The sequence below is a fragment of the Phodopus roborovskii genome, unplaced genomic scaffold (assembly GCF_943737965.1).
Source record: "Phodopus roborovskii unplaced genomic scaffold, PHOROB, whole genome shotgun sequence".
NCBI classification, from domain to species: domain Eukaryota; kingdom Metazoa; phylum Chordata; class Mammalia; order Rodentia; family Cricetidae; genus Phodopus; species Phodopus roborovskii.
In genome coordinates, this window is record NW_026126423.1 from 2059231 (window position 1) to 2080766 (window position 21536).

The 21536-nt window shown below is 40.5% G+C and overlaps 1 protein-coding gene across 2 annotated transcripts in view; it reads right to left on the reverse strand.

Annotated features, from left to right (window-relative positions):
- Slc39a8 (solute carrier family 39 member 8) overlaps window positions 1–21536 on the reverse strand; it is a 55094-nt gene that overhangs the window by 12563 nt on the left and 20995 nt on the right. For both annotated transcript variants that reach the window (XM_051185446.1, XM_051185445.1), the window contains exons 3-6: window positions 18860–19022; window positions 13396–13565; window positions 12089–12211; window positions 11242–11412 (exon numbers count right to left, since the gene is read on the reverse strand). In XM_051185446.1, the coding sequence (XP_051041403.1) occupies window positions 11242–11412; window positions 12089–12211; window positions 13396–13565; window positions 18860–19022 (627 nt within the window). The remainder of the gene's footprint in view (window positions 1–11241; window positions 11413–12088; window positions 12212–13395; window positions 13566–18859; window positions 19023–21536) is intronic.

Genomic DNA, 21536 nt, shown 5'->3' on the forward strand with positions numbered 1-21536 from the left:
AGACAAGTTGTTTTGACTGTAGTTTACATAATCAAACAGAAATAATTGTCATTCATGTTCCACTTGGGACCACATGACTTTGCTGCTTGGGGGGGGGGGGGAGGAAACTAATTTAAGAGAAACTGTAAAAGTTTTCAAGAAATCTACTACTATTTGCCAGTAGAATTTAAACTACATACTAATTAAATATTTACAGTTATCCTAATGGACTATTTCCAGCTTACAGATGCCAACATCATTGATGCTCTGGTACATTCAGGAAACAGGGTACCATTGCCTATAAATCTATATAAGGCATTCCCCAGCCTATGCACATCTCGCTGTCACTGAGGAATCTTAAAGGGGCTTTCAAGAGATACCAGAGGTTGGTTACATTTTACTGTAAGCTGGAAAAAAATCAGCTGCTAGTATCCTGAAGAGTAGCATTTCCAAAATACAGAGGAAGGGACCTGGTCATGCCATTGACTGCTGTGTACACAACACTTAACATGTATTACATCAAAATAACTAAAATACAAAGGATCCCGCCCAATATAATATAAATAATGATCGATTGGATGGAGGGGATTAGGGCAAAGAGCTTGGACAAAAGAGGCAAAGAATGACAGATGAGAAGGGGGCTGAAAGTGGGTGGTAACTGCAGCCATTGTGACAGAACAAGCCATTAGGGCAGCAATGGGCTAACAGGGACAGGCAGGCTGCCAGCAGAGAAGTGCCAAGCCCTCCTCTCTGAGAGGTGGCCCAAAAGGGGTCCGCATGTCCATATTTGGGAAAATGTCTGCTCTGTAAGTGGAAAGTGTGAGGGCTGGGAGCAATGTTAAAATGGGGAGGGGGCACCATGCCATTCTGAAGGTTCACTGGATACTATGAGAAAAGAGATGTTTTCATAGTAAGGAATTTAAGATAAAATACACGGAATCTGCCCCTAGAGCACACACCAGGCAGCTTTGGTAGTAACAGCTCATACAGCACTGCCCTTACGCCAGTCCTCGGGCTGTCATACAAGTCATTTACTCCTCATAGCAGTCTTGGGTGCATATTATTTCCATTTTACAAATGAGAATCTTACTCCTGCCATTAGGAACACCAATGACAACTCATGCTAGAGAGGATGTGGAGAAAGGGAACACTTCTCCACTGCTGGCAGGAGTACAAACTTGTACAGCCATTTTGGAGATAGATGTGGCAGTTTCTCAAGAAAATGGGAATCAGTCTACCACAGAACCCAGCAATTCCACTCTTAGGCATATACCTAAGTAATCCACTTCCATGCAACAAAGACATCCATTCAACTATGTTCGTAGCAGCATTATTTGTAATAGCAAGAACCTGGAAGCAACCTAGATGCCCCTCAACTGAAGAATGGATAAAGATGTGGCACATCTACACAATGGAAAACTACTCTGTGGGGGGAATAAATGGAATCTTGAAATTCGCAGTCAAATGGATGGAACTTGAAGAAACCATCCTGAATGAGGTAACCCAGTCACAAAAAGAGGAACATGGTTTATACACACTCATATATGGATTTTAGACATAGAGCAAGGGATCACCTTTGCTTAGATCACCTACACTATGTTAAAATACAGTAATGCTTAGTTTGAATAGTGTCCATCTAGAAGTTTCTCTACTGTCATGGTGTAGCAGCATCCACATTGTTCTTAGCTACTCAGACCATCTTTGTGTTCCTGAAACCCATTTAGTCCTATCTAGAGACATGTTACTGGGTGTTAGCTCAGTCAAAAGTCTTCTCTACTCTTTGCAGGGACAGCCCATTCTCACAGTTGAGAGTTAAACTTAAATGTGTCCTCCTCAAAGAGCTCCTCTCTTTCCACCCAAATCAATGTGGTCACGTGGACACCACCTCACATTTCAATTCCATGCCCGGCATTTGCAGACCAACAGCATTGGCAGTGTATCCCACAGTGCACAGGAAGACTGTCTGACTAGCTATCTCTTTGCAGTGGTTTCTCCGGGTTGTAAAACATAGACTGCCACATGGAGGTGATCACCTGATATTGCATGAATGAAAGAACAATGGCATGAAGACCATGTCCTACACTTTCACATAGCCTCAGTGATGTGATTAATGGGGCAAGATGCCATGTAGGGGGTAAAATGTTTTTACAATGCAGCAAATATAGTCTGGAAAGTCAATTTAAGGCATTAATACTGCTTTCATATAAGAGTCCAAGATTATGGAATCTGGGCTAAAACACATAAAGTTCACGAAACATAAAATACACAGAAAGAAGTCTGAACCATTTCTGCACACGTGGCAACTACCCAATGAGCAATTTGTGATTTTACTTCCCAACTGCAACACAATTTCCAGATTTAACTTTTGCTTTGAAGTCTAGAATGCTATGAACAATGTTTGATCTCTCACCTCGGTTTCTTTTTCCAAAGGCATTTTATGATCTAGCAGCAAAGGAGGACAAACTATAAAGTACCCAATCAGAGACCAGAAAGGCTTAACAAACCTTCAAAGGTAATCTTTAATGGTAAGCTTTTTCCACTAGTAAATGTTTCCAACTCCTATCCACCTTCATTGAATTGCTATGAAGTTTTAATGAAGCCATGTTCATTAAGCTCTTTGATATTCTAAGTAAGATAAAATCGTTTTTTTTTAATCTTCTGATGCCTGCTGATAGAATTAAAAAGCAATAATATCTTAATCACTTCAAAAAGAATTGGGCTCTCTGCTGATTAGAACTCAGAACTTACCATACTTTTTGATAAACTGGACCACTGATAAGTATGGTGGGCAAAATTAAAGGCCAGAGGAAAATCACCACTGGTTAACATAAATGAAGATCCATTAATTTAATTGGGTTGAGATTTTCAGAAGGACTGAAATCTCTAAAGAAACAGATATATAGCAAGTAAGATCAAAGTTACAAGCCAATCAATGATCTGATTCTACCCTGAAGGTCCATTCATTATGAATGGGCTCTTAACTTGTCCTTCCATTATGTTTTATTTATTATTATTGTCTGTGAAGCAGTAATCATTATAAAAATGATATTTCTTTATTCTGGATGCTCTCCTCAGACAAACTAAATAAACATCACTATAAACAGATGAATGTCTACATGTGTTACATAGGTGGGTGGGTGTGGGGTGTGTGTGTGTATGATATGTGTATGGAAGGACAGGGTGTGTATATGTGTGTAAGGCTCTACTATGTAACATAATGACATTAGACACAAAATCACCTTAGCAAGGTCATGCTTTATCTGCAGAGCACTTTTAGTACTTTAGCTTTTTGGTTGTTCTAGCTTAGGATCTTTACTTTAAATGTATAGAAAACTGAAGCATAGATTAATTAAAGCGTTAAACAAATTCTGCCTCTCAAGAGCTTTGCCAAGAGACACGGATGCCATTCATTGAACCACAAAGCTCCTCTAGCTTAGCAAACTTTCCATCATGCAACTCATGAAGTACATGTTAACTCACCAGGTCCCGGTTCAGTATTCCCAAGCTGCACGGTGTGGCATGTAAAGAATAGAGCACAAAATAGTTTTGAAAGCAGAAGTAAAAGGAGAAAGAGGCAAGATCAATAACTTGATGGTATAAAATTAATGGTCAAAGGGTGTGCATTTAAGTGTCCTGGGCTTGTGCTGGTTTGCAACTGGGCTCTCTCCATGGCGCAAATTAAGCAACTCTTCTGATATCCAGAATAATTTACTCAAACCTCTCCCTTCTCTCTTTGTTTTCCAAATTAAAAAAAAAATGTTTGGCATTCACTTTCAACTTCTTATCAACCCATACGTATAATAGAGCAGCATAGTGATTCTTCATTATACTAATGGGGGAAAAATTAACTTGACATCAAGTCTAATTGAGTAAAACCTCACTAATTTTTCTAAATAGGGATAAGTCTTGCTTGATTAGTGAAAGCAATTTAGTATAGAACATGTTTAGATGAATGCTCTCATACTGATTTCAGAACTTACAATAACAAATGAAATTGCAGCAGCAAGTGTAGCTATGGGTAGGACCTTAAGAAAAACCACCACCGGCAGGGCCTAGACAGTGCCCCAAATGATATGACAGACTTTGAAGATCCTCCGTGGAAGGTTCACCCTCCCTGGGGAGCAGAAAAGGAATGGGATAGGGGGTTAGTGGGGGGGGGGGCAGGGGAGGAGGAGAGGGAGAGGAAACTGGGATTGATGTGCAAAAAATAACTTGTTTCTAATTTAAATAAAAATCAAAAAAGAAAACCTATCAGTTACATAAGAGCAATTTCTTTAGATTGGCATTTTTTTTTTCAGTTCTTAAAAATAAAATTAAACTTTACAACCATGTGGGATAAACCTCAAGGACAGTTCTTATAGATATTGCCAAGACAGTCTACAGCCCGGCCTAAAACCAAAAGCATCGCGTTGTAATTAACTGACCAGCCACCCAGTTGGTAGAATCTAAACGAACAAGGATTCACTCTGCAGGCCGGCCTCCACTCCCTGCCAGCTAAAGACCTTCTGTAATCAGAACTGATTAGAGCAATGCTTCCTTTAGGAGGCTGTGTGGAGCATGGGCAACAGGCAACTGGGACACCAGGAGGAGGCCTCACTGAGGCACCCAAGATACTTCTCACGGATGGCGTGCTCAGCAGTGCTGCAGAAAGTAATGAAACAGCAATGACTGTGAAGGGCACCTACTTGCTCATCCAGTTAGAAGTGGTCAGCCCTGAAATCTCACTCATACAAGCAGCAATGAGCTGACTCAGTAGGTGATATCTATTTATGTGTTTTTATATAAAATACTGTATACTGAGTTGATGCCTGTATTATATATTACATGCATAATATATATGTATGTATATACACAATACATGTATTGTTATGTTGTTTTATATGTATGTGTGTGTGTATAATAATAAAGGAAAAGAGTCCGTCAATTTCAGAGAGGATGAATGAGGGATTTGGGAAGGGTTATGAGGAGGACTAAAGGGAGAATGTGATAAAATTATATTTTAATTTTAAGGTAATCGGTTCAGCTCTTGTGAGTTCTCTTCTTACTGAACCCTGGCATTGGGCTTCCATTTCAACCAGTTCTTAGCAAAGACAGGGAAATGAACTGACTTCAGATTCTATGATTTTAAATAGCACATAGAGCCAGAGTGTGGCTCATTCCTGCAGGACTTGGGGTGTGAAAGCAGGACAACCATGAGTTTCTGGGTCACCTGGAGAGACCCAGACTCAAAAAAATACTGTCTTAAATTTAAAAATAGTAAATGCTTGATACGTGGAAGACTACATCAGGATAGAGCAGAACTAAAAAATGATTTTAAAAAAATGAACTAGTCAATAATATGTCTATTTGAGGCACATTAGGAATAATCCCAAATCCTTTCTTCTAAGCCAGAGCAGCCAGGAGGCCCTCACCAATGGTAACTGGAGATTTTCCTTTGGGAAAGTTGGGCCCAAGAGCCCGGTTCACAGGCAAAGCAAACAAGGACGAAACTGAGCTCCGTGCTGCAGACTGATATGTGGTCAACACCTTTAGCGACCCAGTCACCTCCTCTAAACACAGACAGACAGGAATATACTCCAGCCTCTCACCCTCCAGGCCAAAGGGAAGCAAACATGATCCACTGCCGACCACCTACCCCCAAAAGGACTGAGAAACAAACCCCACATATCTTCATATAGAGCTTCTAGTTCCAGATCAATCCATGGGGGGGGCGGGGTCAATAATCTGAGATTTCAGATCTCTGTAACATTTGTAACACCGTGTATGTTGCATCCCAAAGGGCAGAGAGTGTGTCCCTCCATCTCTCTGACACATTACCAGGATTTGGAAGAGCACCAGAGACTCATTGGGTACTTGGAAAATACTTACTGGGTGACTTAATGTGTTTAAATCTGTAAGACTCTCACCGAGATCCAAGCATCTCAAAAACACTTTTTATTTATGGAGCATCACTTTCTATCAGCTGCTGATGAAGTCCGTCTCCCTGACATCACCTACTTTTTGGATAAATTCCACTTCATTGTACCTCAATTATAAACGTAACATGCACAGTAATCAACTCCAGTAAATAGCAGAGTAATTTGTTTCTCTTATAAAATACGTAGGAGACTGGATGTAGATCACGGGGTAAATGAGCTAGATGGTCCCTCTAGTGGCCTGGAAGTGCTAATACATGCCACCAAGGACCCAATGTTCCCAAGGAATCAAGATCAGTAACAGTAGTCCCAATCTGTGTGTCCTAGAGGAAGAAATGTTCCCCGTACAGAGAGGTTAATGTGACCCCTCCATATCAGAAAAAAGAAAGAAGCAACCTCAAGGGTAGGATGTGTCACATTATCTAGTGACAATTGAGTAACTAGATGTGCACATCACACAGACTACTATGTTTCATATTCACTAAGTGCAAAGAAATGTTTGTCTAAATACCTACAGATTATAAAAGACACTGTCAACCATCTTTAACATCTTACTGTGATAAATACATGTTTTGATGATAACATATTTTTTAATTGTCTAAAGCTATTGGTTTTATATGATGGAACACAGACAAAATACCAGAGACTAACTTTAAACAGCCTTGCATACTGATTATTTTGTGATAACCCAGAACAGTTTGGATGAATAAAAAATACCACATTCCTTATACATACATTTTAATTATTCCATATTTCTTTCATTCTTCCTATACTTCAAAAAAAATCAAGAATCATGCTATTAAAATCTAGATTACTATATAATTTATGTCCTATCAATATCTTAGCAATTTAAACAACTTCTCTTAACTTGTAATTTTGATAGTTTCTTAATATTTTCAATTTTGGAAAAAATTTGAAACATCAGCATCTGATGTTGTCGATTCAATTCCTGAACCCGTACTTGAATTCAAACAAACCAAATGTTTTAAATACTGTGTTCTATCATTGCAATAGAATCATCTAGAATAAATTATTATTATAATATTCAATATCTTAAAACACTCATTATGAACACTACAGCTTACCTCACAGTACCTGCTGCCTTGTGAAGTAACACCAGACCTTCAACTTTGTTTCTTAAATTCTATTTATATTTCTATATACTCTAAAGAACACTGGAAATAGCAATATGCAGGCCAGTTTGTTTAAACCTTTGTTCTTCCATGACTATTCCTTCAACAAAATGTTCACAAAATGATCCCCAAAAGAAATCAATGTCTGTGCCAGGCAGGGTAGCACATACCTTTAATACTAGCAATTCGGAGGCAGAGGCCAGCCTAGTCTATAGAGCAAGTTCCAGGACAGCCAGAGGTACACAGAAAAAAAAAAAAAAAAGGAAGTAAGGAAGAGATAGAGATAGAGGGAGAAAAAGAGAGAGGAGCAGGGAAGCAGAGAGGGGGAGAGAGGGAGGGAGGGAAAGAAGGAGGGAGGGAAGGACGAAGGAAGGAAAGAAGGGGGAAGGGAAGGAAGAAAGGAGGGAGGGTCAAAGAGAGGGAGGGAGCAAGGAAGGAAGGGAGAGAGGGAGGGAGGGAGGAAGGCATGCGCTATTTGTGCAGTTCATGTCAAGACCTGATACATAAGTATTATCCAGGGTCATATCTTCTCTTCCCTCTTCCCCAGATGTGTAGTTCCTGGAAATACGCTCTAGAATTCTATCCTTATTCTCACCTGTCCATTAATACATTGTTCATGATAGTTAGAAATTGCAGTCATTTCTATTCCAAAACTGGAGGAATCATGTCCCAGATGTATTGTGCTAACACACAACAACCCTCAACCATTAAAGTTCCAGTTCCCCTTGAGGGAATCTTTCCTGATTGCTCTGTCCAAAGAAGCTCCCATGTCAAGCACCAGGTCTTTTTTCCAGAGGACGTACTGCTTTCTCATAGCTTCTTGCTTCTCTCTTTGCTACTATTCCCACTACACAAACTAAAAGGTAGGAGAATGTGTTTGCCTCTAAGCCCCCTGGGTCTAGGGCACTGAGCTAAGCAAGACTCAGTACATATTTATTGGAAAAATGAATAAAAACCTGCACAAGCCCCACACAAATAGCCTTTTGATTGATATTTTTAAACCATGTAAAGCATGGTGCTTATATTTACTGGAAACATCCTCAGGCGGAGCTAATTTCTAAAGCAAGAACCTTAATACCTTAATTAAACCAAGCATTTGAGCAGTTTAATTTGTTAAAAAGGAAATGTTTGGCAGGAAGGAAAGATGGCTCAGCAGGTAAGGGAGTTTGCCATCAGCCTGATGACCTGAGTTCAACTCTCAGAACCTTCTAGGAGGATACTGGGAAGAAGAGGGGCTGAGTCTTGGGAGTCACCAGCCAGACTCAGAGGAAGTAGAACAGGTACAAAATGAGGTAACAAGCCACAAGCCATGTGGAAGCAAGAAAAGGAACAGAAATGGGTTAATTTGAAGTGTAAGAGCTAGTTAGTAACAGGCCTAAGCTACCAGTTGAGCATTTATAATTAATAAGAAGTATCTGTCTGGTTATTTGCAGGTGGCTGGTGGGAGAGAGTCCCTATGAAAACCTCCACCTACAAGAACCTTCACGATGGAACAAGAGGATCAACTCCCACAACTTGTTCTCTGTTAAAGTGGTCACTAGCCTTTTAAATAGTTCAAAAACTCTTTATTGTCCATGCTTCATTTGACAGAACCTGAAGATCCCAATAGAAACCCTGCTCAAGTCTGGATCAGGGTCTCACTCCTTCTCCATGGAAGGGTGGCCCTCCCTGCCTGGCCTGGTCATGTTCATTCTGAGACACACAGAAAAATCTTCCTCAGGGTAAGAATTCAAATCAGACTCCAAATTTCATGACAGAGGGCCACCTCTGCTGGCTGATACCTGAAGGGATTTTTGTTCAGTCTTTGGGCTTTGTGGTGCTGAGGATTAAACTTAGCCTTGCCCAGAATGGTCAGACACTGCAATGCTGAGGTACCTCTCCAGGCCTCAGGCTTCCTTTTTGTTTTGTTTTTGTTTTTGTCATATTTGTTTTGTTTTGTTTTTGTTTTTGTCATATTTGTTTTGTTTTGTTTTTGTTTTTGTCATATTTGTTTTGTTTTGTTTTGTTTTGTTTGGGGATGAAGTTAACCAAACTGACCTTGAATCCAGACAGGCCTTGACCTTGCAATTTTCCTGCCTAAGCCTCTTAAGAGTTGAGATTATAGACCTATGTCTCCATGTCTGGCTTAAAAGAGTCATTAATGGGTGTTTAAGTTGGCAGCACAGTTGACTGGTTCTTCTGGAATTTTCATCAAAGTTCAGCCATGATTCTACAAGGATCCATTATTTGCCAATGCCTGCATAAAGCAGCTAGAATTGAGACACACTGTTATAGGCATGTTTTCACTGTTGTCTCCTGTTTCCTCTACTGTGCCCTGCGTGATCATGTGCTCAGAAAACAATACTCCTGAGCTAATCCATCTCTGTCCTCTTAGTAGATTAAGTACATATTGAAAAAAGAGGTAATGTTGTCATCTTGTTTCTAGCTAGCATTGTGGAGAAGGAAGAGACCCCCAAAACACGTAAGAATGCAGCATCAAATAGCCCAGTGCAACCCAAGCTTCAAATCTCAAAAGCTGAATGTCCTTGGCTTGAGTACCATCTCTAAGTCAATATCCTAACTGTAACTGTGCTAAACCCTAGCTTATGAGGATCAAATAAGGTAAGCTATTGACTGTTCCAACAGAGACTCAGAGCACTTAAAAACATTCACTTGAACTATTAAAAGAAATCATCTATTTGGACATTAGCATGTTCTCTGGTAAATCTTAATTAAAATCATCACTCATTCCACTATGTGAGATAATTTCCAGTTAGTTTAATAGTAACACAAAGCTGCTTCAGACATACTTGAGAATATCCCTTCATCGGGTAGGAGAAGAATGGGACCAAGAAGGTTTTCATCCCTGTTTTTTCCCTAACAACCTCTTTCAAATATTTCTTTTCTGCCTTTTATTTTCCTTGGTTGTTTTCCCTTCTCATCTCAGTTGCTCACTTTTCTGTTATGCTTGACTTCATAGCTTGTGGATCTGCGCTTACTGGATGAGTCACACTGAAGATTCAGCCTCTCCATCTGCCAGGCAATAATTACAGTGAACACCAGTGGCACTGTCCTCCCAAGACCCCTTTTTAATCATCAGTCTACTCCATCTGTATTCTAAGTTAGGTTGGTTAGCATCTCCAAGTCCTAGGATCCTAATTAAAACAGTATTTGTCCTCTGGTTTATGGGGATGGTAAGATAATTAGTCTACTGTGAAAGGCACAGACCTGGGGGACTCAATAAAATGTTAACGGTAAATGTGACATAAAATTTTCCACTTAGATATTTCTATGTTCTTTGAAAATCTTAGTTATCATTTGTTGCACTACAGTAAATAACTTCCTGTTAGTTTAGCACTGGTGTTCCCTCAAAGCCCAACAAGGGGCCTGGGCAACTAGATACTCAGTTTAATCTAAAGTAACTGCCTAACAGAAAGCCGACCAAGGCAGTGCTTACAAGGAATTGGGGTTTTAATAATGGAAGGTCAGGCGTATCCTAAATGCTGAAATTATAAAATGTAAGTCTCAGGAGCTGTTAGGGGCTATGTGTGCAGAGGAGAAGGGATTGCTGATGGTTCTGATGGTTCCAGAGTTCTTGCTGCCTCAGAAGACTGGTCCATACAGGACACTAGCTTCTTTCCAATAATGAATCAGTGGGTCACAGATAATTTGAGTTTGACTTCTATCACTTGAAATAAAAATGGTCGCAATACAGAAAGTAACCTCTACTTTCAGAAGTTATGAAAAACAGATGAGATAGAAATAAGCAATCACCTAGCATATTACCTGGTATGTAATGCTTGCTTTAAAAAATGGTAGCCATTAATATTCTTTAGGCAGTGCAAATATAAATTTTAAGTCAGTTAATGAGCACAACTTTCAAAACCTTCATATCTTCATGTAATTTCAAAATTACTCAGAGGGCCTTTTGGCTTGAGGTCTTGGAAGAACTGAAGTGGCAGAAGTTTTCTGAATGAATTTTACCAGAGACATTGCATGAGTCTGACTCAAAGGCTCTTGTCCACTTAAACAACCTTAGAGAACAATGAATCCCAAGACCAAGAGTCCACAGTTCCTTCAACATGAGTAATTGAGCATCCAGGAGAACAGAGAGAGTGCAGGCTTATCCCATGAAGGAACGTGTGAGACACTGACTTGGCTATACCCCCCACCACTGCCTTTAGAGTGGAAAGCACACAGAAGAGTAAAGGAGCAAGGCCATCTGTATAACATACCTGGAGGGACACTACACTGACAGTGTCAAAGTGGATGTGTCCATTAGGCTCTGTGACAGCAGGATTGGCATAGCATGTCACACCATTGATTGCAGGCAATGGTAACGTTTTGGGTTGATGAGCTTTTTCTTTAGAACCAAAGTCATTATTCCCGAAGTGGGTGTGGTCATTCTACATGTGAATAAAATGAGAGGGTTATAAGAAAGAGGATGATCATACAGGTAAGAAAATGGTCCATTCTGTTTTATATCTACTTTACAACACAATCTCTTTAAAGTGCTAACATTTCTTCTTTAAACAGGTCCCTGTGTACTAGAGTCTGTGGTTGTTTTCTGCTTTCTCTGTGTTAGGGGATATATGTATATTCTTATTTGATGAATATAAAGGGGATACAAACTATCCATATCTACTATCTTGCATTAAATTGGGGTTAATAGTTCCAAATTCTATGTGTCCAGTGTTTGTCTTACTCCTGTCAATGTACTGATTTCTTTTTTCTTTTCATATTTGCTACTATAAGAGCCAGATGTTGGTGGTACATGCCTTTAATCCCAGCACTCTGGAGGCAGAGATGGGCGGATCTCTATGAGTTCAAGGCCAGCCTGGTCTACAGAGTGAGTGCCAAGACAGGATCCAAAGCAATACAGAGAAACCCTGAAGAGAAAGAGAGGGGTGGGGAGAGAGGGAGGGAGGGAGGGAGGGAGGGAGGGAGGGAGGGAGGGAGGGAGGGAGGGAGGGAGGGAGGGAGGGAGAAAGAGAGAGACTGTCCATATAATTCACATTTCTTGCCTTTGTTAGGGAGCCTGGGAAAGCAAGATGTCAAATGTATTGAATCAAGTTCATTTACCTGTCCATATGTTTTCAGTAGCATCTTAAGTGTTCTTTCAACAAAGAAAAGCATGTAAAATCCACCAAACACAGCAACCGCCTTCTCAACATAATTGTCAATTTTTGGATTAAATCCAAATGCCTAAAAAGGGGGGAACAGGGCAATTCAGATCAAACCAATGAGTTGAATTGATTTCTGGAAAACAATACATAATTTCTTAGAACACAATTTTCTCCAAAGTTGTAATTCCACCCCCAAACAAATACTCTGAAACATGAGTAACCAGACCACATACAATGCATTAAAACCTCCCTACTAGAAGTTTCCCTGTGAACTAAACCAGCAGATCTTATAGGTTCCTCTCTGGAACATCCATAGCAACATTTGCCTTGAGTGACTCATGAAGCAGACAAGATGCTAAATACACATACATAGAACACTGCATTGTGCTAAACATATCATGCAAATGCATATCATGAAAAATGTGCATTGCAATTCTCATTGGTAACTAGCCAATTGTATGACTGTCTTCAAGTCACTTAATCTCTTTAGATTTTTAGCTTTCCTCTTAATATTTGAGGGTTTGGGTATTTGTCTTAGGCTATTTCTAAATATATATTAATAAAATCCATAATCCTAACCCTAACCCTAGCCCTATGACTTGTTCTTATATACAGATGATAAACTAGAAGAAGCTTTTGTTATTTTGTAACCTTACAAGAAGGGCATGTCCTGAATACTACTTTTGCTTTATTTTGGGCCAGTCTCTTCTACACATGCAGAGTATGGGGGAGATATGGCCCCCACATATATGATTTCTCTCATTGGTCTATGTGACTTGTTCTTTTTCTTTCCCTCTCTTATTTTCATTCCATTATTTCTTTTTCCTATATGGCCATAACAGAGATATTAACTAAAACATGCACATTAGGTATTAAGTGAATAGTGTACTACAGTCATTATTAGGTAATACACTTTAGTCAAAGGGAAAAAGGTTAAATTGTTCTGGTTTCTTCTTGCTTTTTGAGATAGGGTTTCTCTGTGTAGCTTTGGCTATCCTGGAACTTGGAGTCCTCGGAGGTTCTCTAACTCTGTCTAAGCATGTCCTGATGGCTGCCCTCCTGGAACAGTAATTTGTCTCTGACTCCAACAGTCCTTGATGATGAAGGCAATCTTTGACACTCAGTGTGGTTCTGCTTTCTCCACCTAAAGCCTTATAAACCCATCCCAAGATGTTGCAAGGGTTATGAAGGCTAAAATGCACAAAGTGCTAAAGTGTTTAAAATAAACAGCTACTCACAGAAACACATAGCCCACCCCCTTACCTCTGGAATAAGCTGGAAAATGGCATTTGAGAAAAGAGTCCCAATAGCCAACCCCACAAAATAAGTCAAAATCTTGGGGAAGTAAGACTTCTTTATTAATGGGGTCAAAATCAGTCCCAAGAGAGATGCCAAGTTAATAATTGTCACCGACAGGATTCCATAGCTCCAGACTATGGGTAAGGGGGAGAAGAATAAAATTAGCGACAGTCACAGAGTCAACTGCATCATTGCACATTAACTTTGCAGCATTTCTTCTCTAAAGGCTTTAACGAGTACCTTCTTCAAAACTAAAATTCTCACTGAAATTTATACAGAAAATTGAGAACATACATACAGCAGACTGAAAATCCATAGAAATCATATACTTGTAGGGGTTAGGGATATAGGTCAGTTAGTACAACATTTGTTTATCATGCAGGAGAAGGTCCTGAGTCCAGTTCCTGACAATTCATAAACTAAACATGGTGGTGCATGCCTATAATCTCAGCGCATGGGAGGTAGAATTAGAAGGATCGCTACTTCAAGTCAACTTCATCTATATTGCAAGTTTCAAGGCTCACCTGGGCTACAGAAAGGAAAGGAAATAGGAAGGTGTGCTTGTGATTTAAGTTGCCCTATGCTGTTTGCACAAACTCACCTTACCAGTCCAGTTGAAGATATGGATGATGCTGACATCAGCAGTGGTTCATGCTTCACTCAGATACCAAAGGGGTACTCAATAAATGTTACTTGGGAAGCAATGAGCAAATGCTATCCTAGTTTGATAGTTAACTATATGTGCTGCCCGCCATCTTGACTATAGAGGGTTGACTTAAGAACTGAATGGAAATGAAGTACGCCCAGGAAAATTCATGGTAGCAGTGTGGTCTGAGATGTACCACGGCCACTGGAACCAAGTCTCATATGGCACAGAGAACTGAGTGGAAAATGAGAACGCTGCCGCTGCGTTGTCGATTTTTAAGCATCCACGAGAAAGCGCTTTTAAATACATGTATTCTGTTCTCGCTGGCTCTGTCAGCACACAAGCTATGCCCTGTGCACAGCAAGCATCTGCCATGTGCCAGGTACTGCGCAGAGTCAACAAAGTCTTGTGTGAAGAACACACAGAGTTCCCCTAAGCCCAAGTGACACAGATAGAACTCTGAATTTAGCGGTTAGAGGGGTGACTTATAGTTTAAAAGCAATTGGTATTCTTGAAGAGGACAAGTGTTCCATTGCCAGCACCAACACTGGAGAATCCAGCGCCCTCTTCTGGCCTCTGTGGGTACTGCATACATGTGGTTCACATTCAGACAGGCACACACAAAGACACACAGACATGATTTTTTTAAATATTTTAAATATAAATATGAGGGAAAGATAAAGTAAAGCTGGAGAGATGGGTCAGCAGTGAAGAGCACTTGATGCTCTTGTGGAGGACCCTGAGTTGGTTCCCAGAAACCCACATGGTGGCTCATAACTATCTGTAACTCAGTTTCAGGACATTCAGTGTCTTTTTCTGGCTTCCAAGGGTACCAGACATGTACATGGATCACATACATATATACATACATATTAATACATACATACAGACACAGTTTTTATAAGGGTAAAATAAATAGCATTGTCCCTTGACTATAAAAAGCCTACAATATATGTTGTGTATTGTTATTAAAAAAAAAAAAAAACACTAAGAAGACTACTTACTTTGTTTAGTTCACTGTCACACAGTGAAAAGAACAGGCTGAGAGTTAAAAGCCTTGGGCTTCTCCCTCCACCTCAGGCATTGCAACTATGGGAAACTGCTGTGAGGGACTAGCCATCAGGCAGATCCCCACTAGACAGACAGACAGGGAAAAGAGGTTCTACATAGACGGTATGCTTCTCACTTATGCACTGAGGATGGCCCTCTCAAAGACTTGGCGGACTTTGCCTCTACCCAGCCAGCTACATGCCAGAGGAAACTGCTCATTACAACTTTAAACCTAGGGGGAGGTGTCCTGGGGCAAGAAACAGTGAGCTCCGCCCCTTTTTCCTGAGCTGTCTGGCCCCCTGAGATAGCCCAATCCAGCCAATTCTGAGGGACAAAGGGACCCACTTCACCCAGGAGCAAAAACGTTTTGGTTCTGCCAGACAAATTCAGATTTCAGATTCCAGATTCCCTCCCCACTGGATGCATCTGTCTTTTTGTGTTCTGTGGTGTGTGTGTGTGTGTGTGTGTGTGTGTGTGTGTGTGTGTGTGTGTAGTGTATGTGTCTGGTGTGTGTGTGTTGTCTGTGTGGTATGTATGTTTATGTGTATGGTATGCTTGTGATGTGTAGATGTGTGGTGTGTGTATGGTGGGTGTATGTGTGTGATGTGTGTGGTGTGTATGGTATATGTGGTGTGTGTGTGGCACATGTGAGTATCTGTGTGTGTTTGTGTGTGTGGTGTGTGTATAATGTGTGTGGTGTATGTGTGTATGGCCTATGTACTGTGTGTGTGGTATATATATGTGGTATGTGTGTGATATGTGTGTTGTGTATGTTTGTGTGTGTGTTTGTGTGTGTGTGGTGTGTATGTGCATGTGTGTGACATGCTTACAACAAAACATAACCAAATGTTGAGATCTTTCTTTTCCTGTTTTCTTATTATCTAAATCAGCAGAGAAAAGGAATGTTCCTGCAGACCTAAACAAACTCACTGTGAAGCCTTGATTCAGCCCTCTGAGCTCACTGCTCCATCGCTGGCTGTGCTATGTTGGACAGGATGCCCTTAAGGATGCTCTAAGTAAGACTATATAACTCCTACATCTTGTTCGGATTAAACAGTACTCAATGAACTCATAGAGAACTTAGCTACTGCTAAGATAGGATTAATTTCTGTCCTAAAGATGTTAATTTATCATTAGTTTACTGAAGATAACCATGTGGTTTGTAAGGCAAGGGAAAGGCAACTTCAAAAAAAATGACAAAATGTAAGATCTCTAAAAATTGAGACCATTTCATCTTCCCACCAAAGTGTCAATATAAATGTGTTCAGACGTTTTTGTATGATGGTCCCCTTTGAAATAAGTTTATTTTGATTTTTTAGTTCCTTAAATGTCCTTGAATTTAACTCACAAGCAGTGAAATGTTACATTCAAAATCTAATACATTTGATTATTTTTAATTTCTTTGTGAGAAAGTAACATTCCATAAGGGTCAGGGAGTCCCATGAACCTCTGGACACTTGTGTAAGAAGCTGGGGACAGATCTGCAGGTAAGATCACTTGCTGCACAGCCATGGAGATCTGAGTTCACGGCCCTAGCACCCTCCAAAGCTTGTGTGTCCACATACACCTATAATACCAGTGTTTCAAGAAACAAAACAGGGGAATTGCTGGGGCTTGATGGCCATCAGCTAACTCTCGCTCAGTGAGAGCCCCTGCCTCAAGAGAGTACATGGAGAGCAATAGAGCAGGACAGCTAACACCCAAATGCACACACAAGGGCACTCCACCCACATGTATGCAGTCTTCACACATACAGCCAGACACACATGGACACAGAAAGATCAAAGACACAATCCTCTCAAGCTGAACCAAGCACTGTTCAAGTCATTCACACTCATTGGTTCATTTTGGTGCTACCCACAATTCTCTAATAAAGGAGCTGTGATTAAACCCACCTTACAAATGAAGGGACTCAGGCAGAAAGACACTGAATAATTGCTCAAGACCACACAACTGCACTAAAATAAAACTGCTAAGCATCACACCAAATGACAATGCATTGCCAAACTAAACAGATAGCAGAGTCAAGCACTCCGCTCTCTTTGTTAGATTCTCTGTCCAAATATTTGGTGCTTTTCTGATCTTGTAACTGGGAACTGTTGACTTTTCTGCTTTATGACTTTGCAGTGTTGACTGTAGAATTCCCCCTCACTTCCTGCTTCCTCTTCTCCTGATCTCATCTCCAGGCTCCAGCTGACAAAGAGTAACCTGAACAGCGGAAGTTTGGAAACCTACCTCTCCCCCCTCCCTTCTCTTCCCCTTCCCCCTCCCCCTTTCCTCTCCCCCTCCTCCTCCCCCTCCCCTCCCTCCCCCCTCCTCCTCCCCCTCCCCTTCTCTGTCTCCTTTTTCCTCTTCCTCTCCCTCTCTCTCTTTCTCTCTCTCTGGCTCTCTTCCTCCCTGATTTGCTCTCTCACTTTGGTTTTCTGGCACTGTCTTCTGTATCTCAGACTGGTCTTGAACTCGAGGTGATCTTACTGCCTCAAATTCTGCAGTGTTAGAATTACAGGCCTGAGCCACCACCCTCAGTTGCAGAAATACTTTTGAATCTAGTAGCTTCCTGAACCCGTGGGCTTTATGCAATACTGAAACAAATATTGTTCTAGGTACTTTATGAGTGCTGTTATTTAATCCTTTTTAGCAACACTGTGAGAAAGGGACTAGACTAGATGGGATAAAAAGAAGTCAAAGCATGTTGCCAAAATGGCCAGAAAAAATCATGGAGTTGGGCTTTGAAGTTTGTACCTTTATTAGTATGTATTGCTAGTAAAAGTTAGTATATTAAAATTTCTGTTGCATTAATTTTTAATTGTAAACTACATGCATCAAAATGTAAAAGGCTTATAGAAATATAAACATACTCTAGTGGACATCTGTAATTCTGGCATCTTCTATCATCTACAGATGTTAAAAGGTAGTAACTTCATGCTTTAAGAGGTCATCTAGAAGCACATTAGTTTTCCTGTACCTTCTATCTGAAATTGACAACTTGTCTGATCGATTAAGTCAAATAACACACAACCAGAATCACAGCATATAGTTTTAAATCAAGAAGTGATTGCATATAGACACATAAAATTATGCTGATGACCAGAGTGTAGAAATAAAACTGTCTCGAGCAGTGGTTCTCAACCTGTGAGTCTTGACCCCCTTAAAGTTGTACAGCAGATATTCTGTATGTCACATATCTTTATTACCATTCATACCAGTAGCAAAATTATGGTTATGAAGTAGCAACGAACTAATATTATGGTTGGGGGTCACTACAACCATATGAGAAATTGCATTACAATGAGAAATTGCATTAAAGGGTCTCAGCATTAGGAAGATTGAGAACCGTTGTTCTAGGGGAACAAGAATTATTTGTAAGGGGAATGTAGAAATGGGAGAGAGAGTAAATGTGGTCAATGTATAATATGTATTTTATGAAAAAGTCAGTAAATAACAGAGCACAATGTTTAGTGGATATATACGATAAAAACTAAATAAGTAAAAAGATAGAATTGGATTTAGGAGTCTGAATGTGTACTAAGGACAGTCTTGATCCCACAAGCAGAACAGCGTTGCTTACAAAGCTTATATGAGTTCCCATTATTTTTATTTAAATACTCACTGAGTCTTATTTTACCAGGAAGTCACTTACAAATTAATTAAAAGCAATAAAGGAGAAAAGGGTGCATGTGAGCCCGCGGCCTCTCACACTTTCCGAGAGAGTGAGAAAGCGGCTCCAGGTACCTTCGGAAATACTGGGCTTTGCACTGTGCTTCGGCTGATCCTCACAGGGATGAAAGTTCAGCTGCTGTAAGATCGCAGGGCAGATAGCAGAGAAGTTCGAGCTGGTTATCTGGGTAGCATTCGAGAAGCCATGAAGAGAAAAGATGTCTTCTGCTGACAAGCACTGAAACAGAAGAAACACAGGAGCGCTGACAGTGATATAGTCAGCACATGAGAATGAACATTCTAAGCTTAGAGTCTAAGGAAGCATACTGTACTCCATCCGGGTAAACCGCACTGAGTCTACGCCAGAGCCCACTACAGAAATGAATGGACTGCCACACGGTGAACCACTCCTCTTTAAAACTAGGAAGAAACAAACAAAATGGCAAGGGGATTATTTAATCAACAGCTTACCTAACGTAAACAAACAAAAGTGAGAATAAAAATGGGTTTAGACGTTGAGAAAGACTTCAACACTAATAGTAAGAGAGATAGGCTGTGGATATAACTCAGGGTAGGGGTAGGGGGCTTGCCTAGCATACACAAAGTCTGAATTATAAAACATGCAGTGATTAAAAGCACGCTGATAGCATTTGAGCACAGACTCTATCATTGTCTCAGTCCTCCATTTTGGTTGTTTAAGTGGATATTTTGAGGGGCTGCCAGCGTAGCTTTCTAGCAGTCCATGTTGCTAGATACTGGACTCCTTACAGTTTCATAGCTTAAAAATGCATTCATCTATGTAGATATAATAGTTCCAACATGTAAAAAGTGTTTCAAAAATATATCAACACAAACTATTGTTTACTAAAATATGTATTATTCTAAATGGTGATAAATAGCTTTTCTATATTATGGAGAGTTTTAGAGATAGTGCTGGATCATTTATAAATTCATTAACTTTTTAATGAGGCAAAGAATCTGCACTAGGAAAGAAAATCTCTGCGAAACTAATTTTTAAAGGATCATTTACTTTCAAGTGCATTTCCACTGTAAACTATATTCTAAATACTTGCTAAGAAGATAACAAAACAGATTAAACGTTAATAAATTAATGCTATAAAGATTAGAAAGTGTGGGAAACCCCATTTACTCAAACAGAAGCCAATCTTTTTAATAAAATCAACTGAGAAATGTTTTTGTTCATTTCAGCCAGTCATCTAACCCCACTAAAATCTTAGCTTTGTGCTATACACTGAAATGTATTCCTCGGAATTCATGTCAGAACCCTAATCCACAGTGTGATAATTGAAGGAGATAGTCTCATGTAAAAAATTAAGGTTAAAGGGGGCCATGCAGGAAGGAAGGACGCTGGTCCAAGAGGATGAGTGTCCTGTGAGAATGGACACTAGAGACAGCACAGTTGAAAGACTATCTATGAGCCTCAGAGAAGCTCTCACCTCATATTCTAGGACTCTGGACTTTCAGTCCCTAGACCTATTGGAAAAGTAATTTGTAGGTTAAGGTATTTCATATTGCCATAGCAGCCTGGCCTGAATGTAATGCACCATGGATGGTGCTGAGAATGTCCAGGTTGATGTAGGGGCTGGAGAGATGGCTCAGGAGTTAAGAGCCCTTTATGCTCTTGTGGAGGGCCCAGGTTGGGTTCCCAGTACAGAGCTACTCACAGCCACTTGTAACTCTAGTCTGCAGACACTCTGGTATCAGTGGGTTGCTATTTGCTTATCTTAGCCACGGAAAGCTGAGTTGGAGCACCTTATGTACACAACCAAAAAAAAAAAAAACAAAGGTAGTCATGATGGTAAGGGGCGCTTAGATCTCATTACACACAAAGCCCTGAAATTATACTCAAAACCATTTCAGCAAATGGTCTCGTGCATCTCAGTTTCTGTGTCCCTACTCCTTCCTCACTGATAACAAATTTCTCTGCTTCACTTCTAGAAGACTTTGTGTGATGCTGGGCACTAGGGTAAGGAAAGGATGAGGTAAAGATTACAGGTCCCTCCCTTTGGATTTTATACACTGAAATCTGTGTAATAAATTATTACTACAATAATTATTCTTATTATAGTGAATCCCAAGGCATGTGGCAAGACTTGAAGCAGAAGACTTCCAATACTCCTAGAGAGTCTTTTCCTCATTAAATTTTAGCCTGACCTCAGGTCTCAAGCTTGGCAGTCATTGTTTCGGAGCCTGCATTTCCGCTCTATCTTATGAAGTTATTTAGGAGAACGGCCCCATTCTTAGTGGCTGATTACTTTCAAGTCAAACTCCCTTTTTCCCACTCCTAGCCCCAGTCACACTCAATCTTCCTTCGGGGGCGGGGAGGGGGAATTCTGTTGTTTAACCAAAAGACTCCCTGTACCGGTGTTTCCTCTTGGTGAACTTCTGCCCACAGATGCCTCCCACCCTAGTTCATTGTCTGCTCCAAGCTATTTGGAGGGACTCCAGTTTGATGCTTTCCCCTGGAGTGGGTAACTCTGAATGGCCTTCACTGGCCACTGGGCGGCCATATTGCACTGGGCATGTCGGGGAGAATGGTGAGATGGGAAAGGGAAGCAGTGACCTCAGTAAGGGAGTCTCCCTTCCTGAGATGAGAGAGCATCAACCAAATTAAGGGAAGCTTGACCAACCAAAAGGCTGCTGAAGGGGTTATTCATTCATTTTCTCACCCCACACATTCTTTTCTCCCTAGCCCTCAGGCCTTTAGACTCAGTTACAACGGTGATCCAGC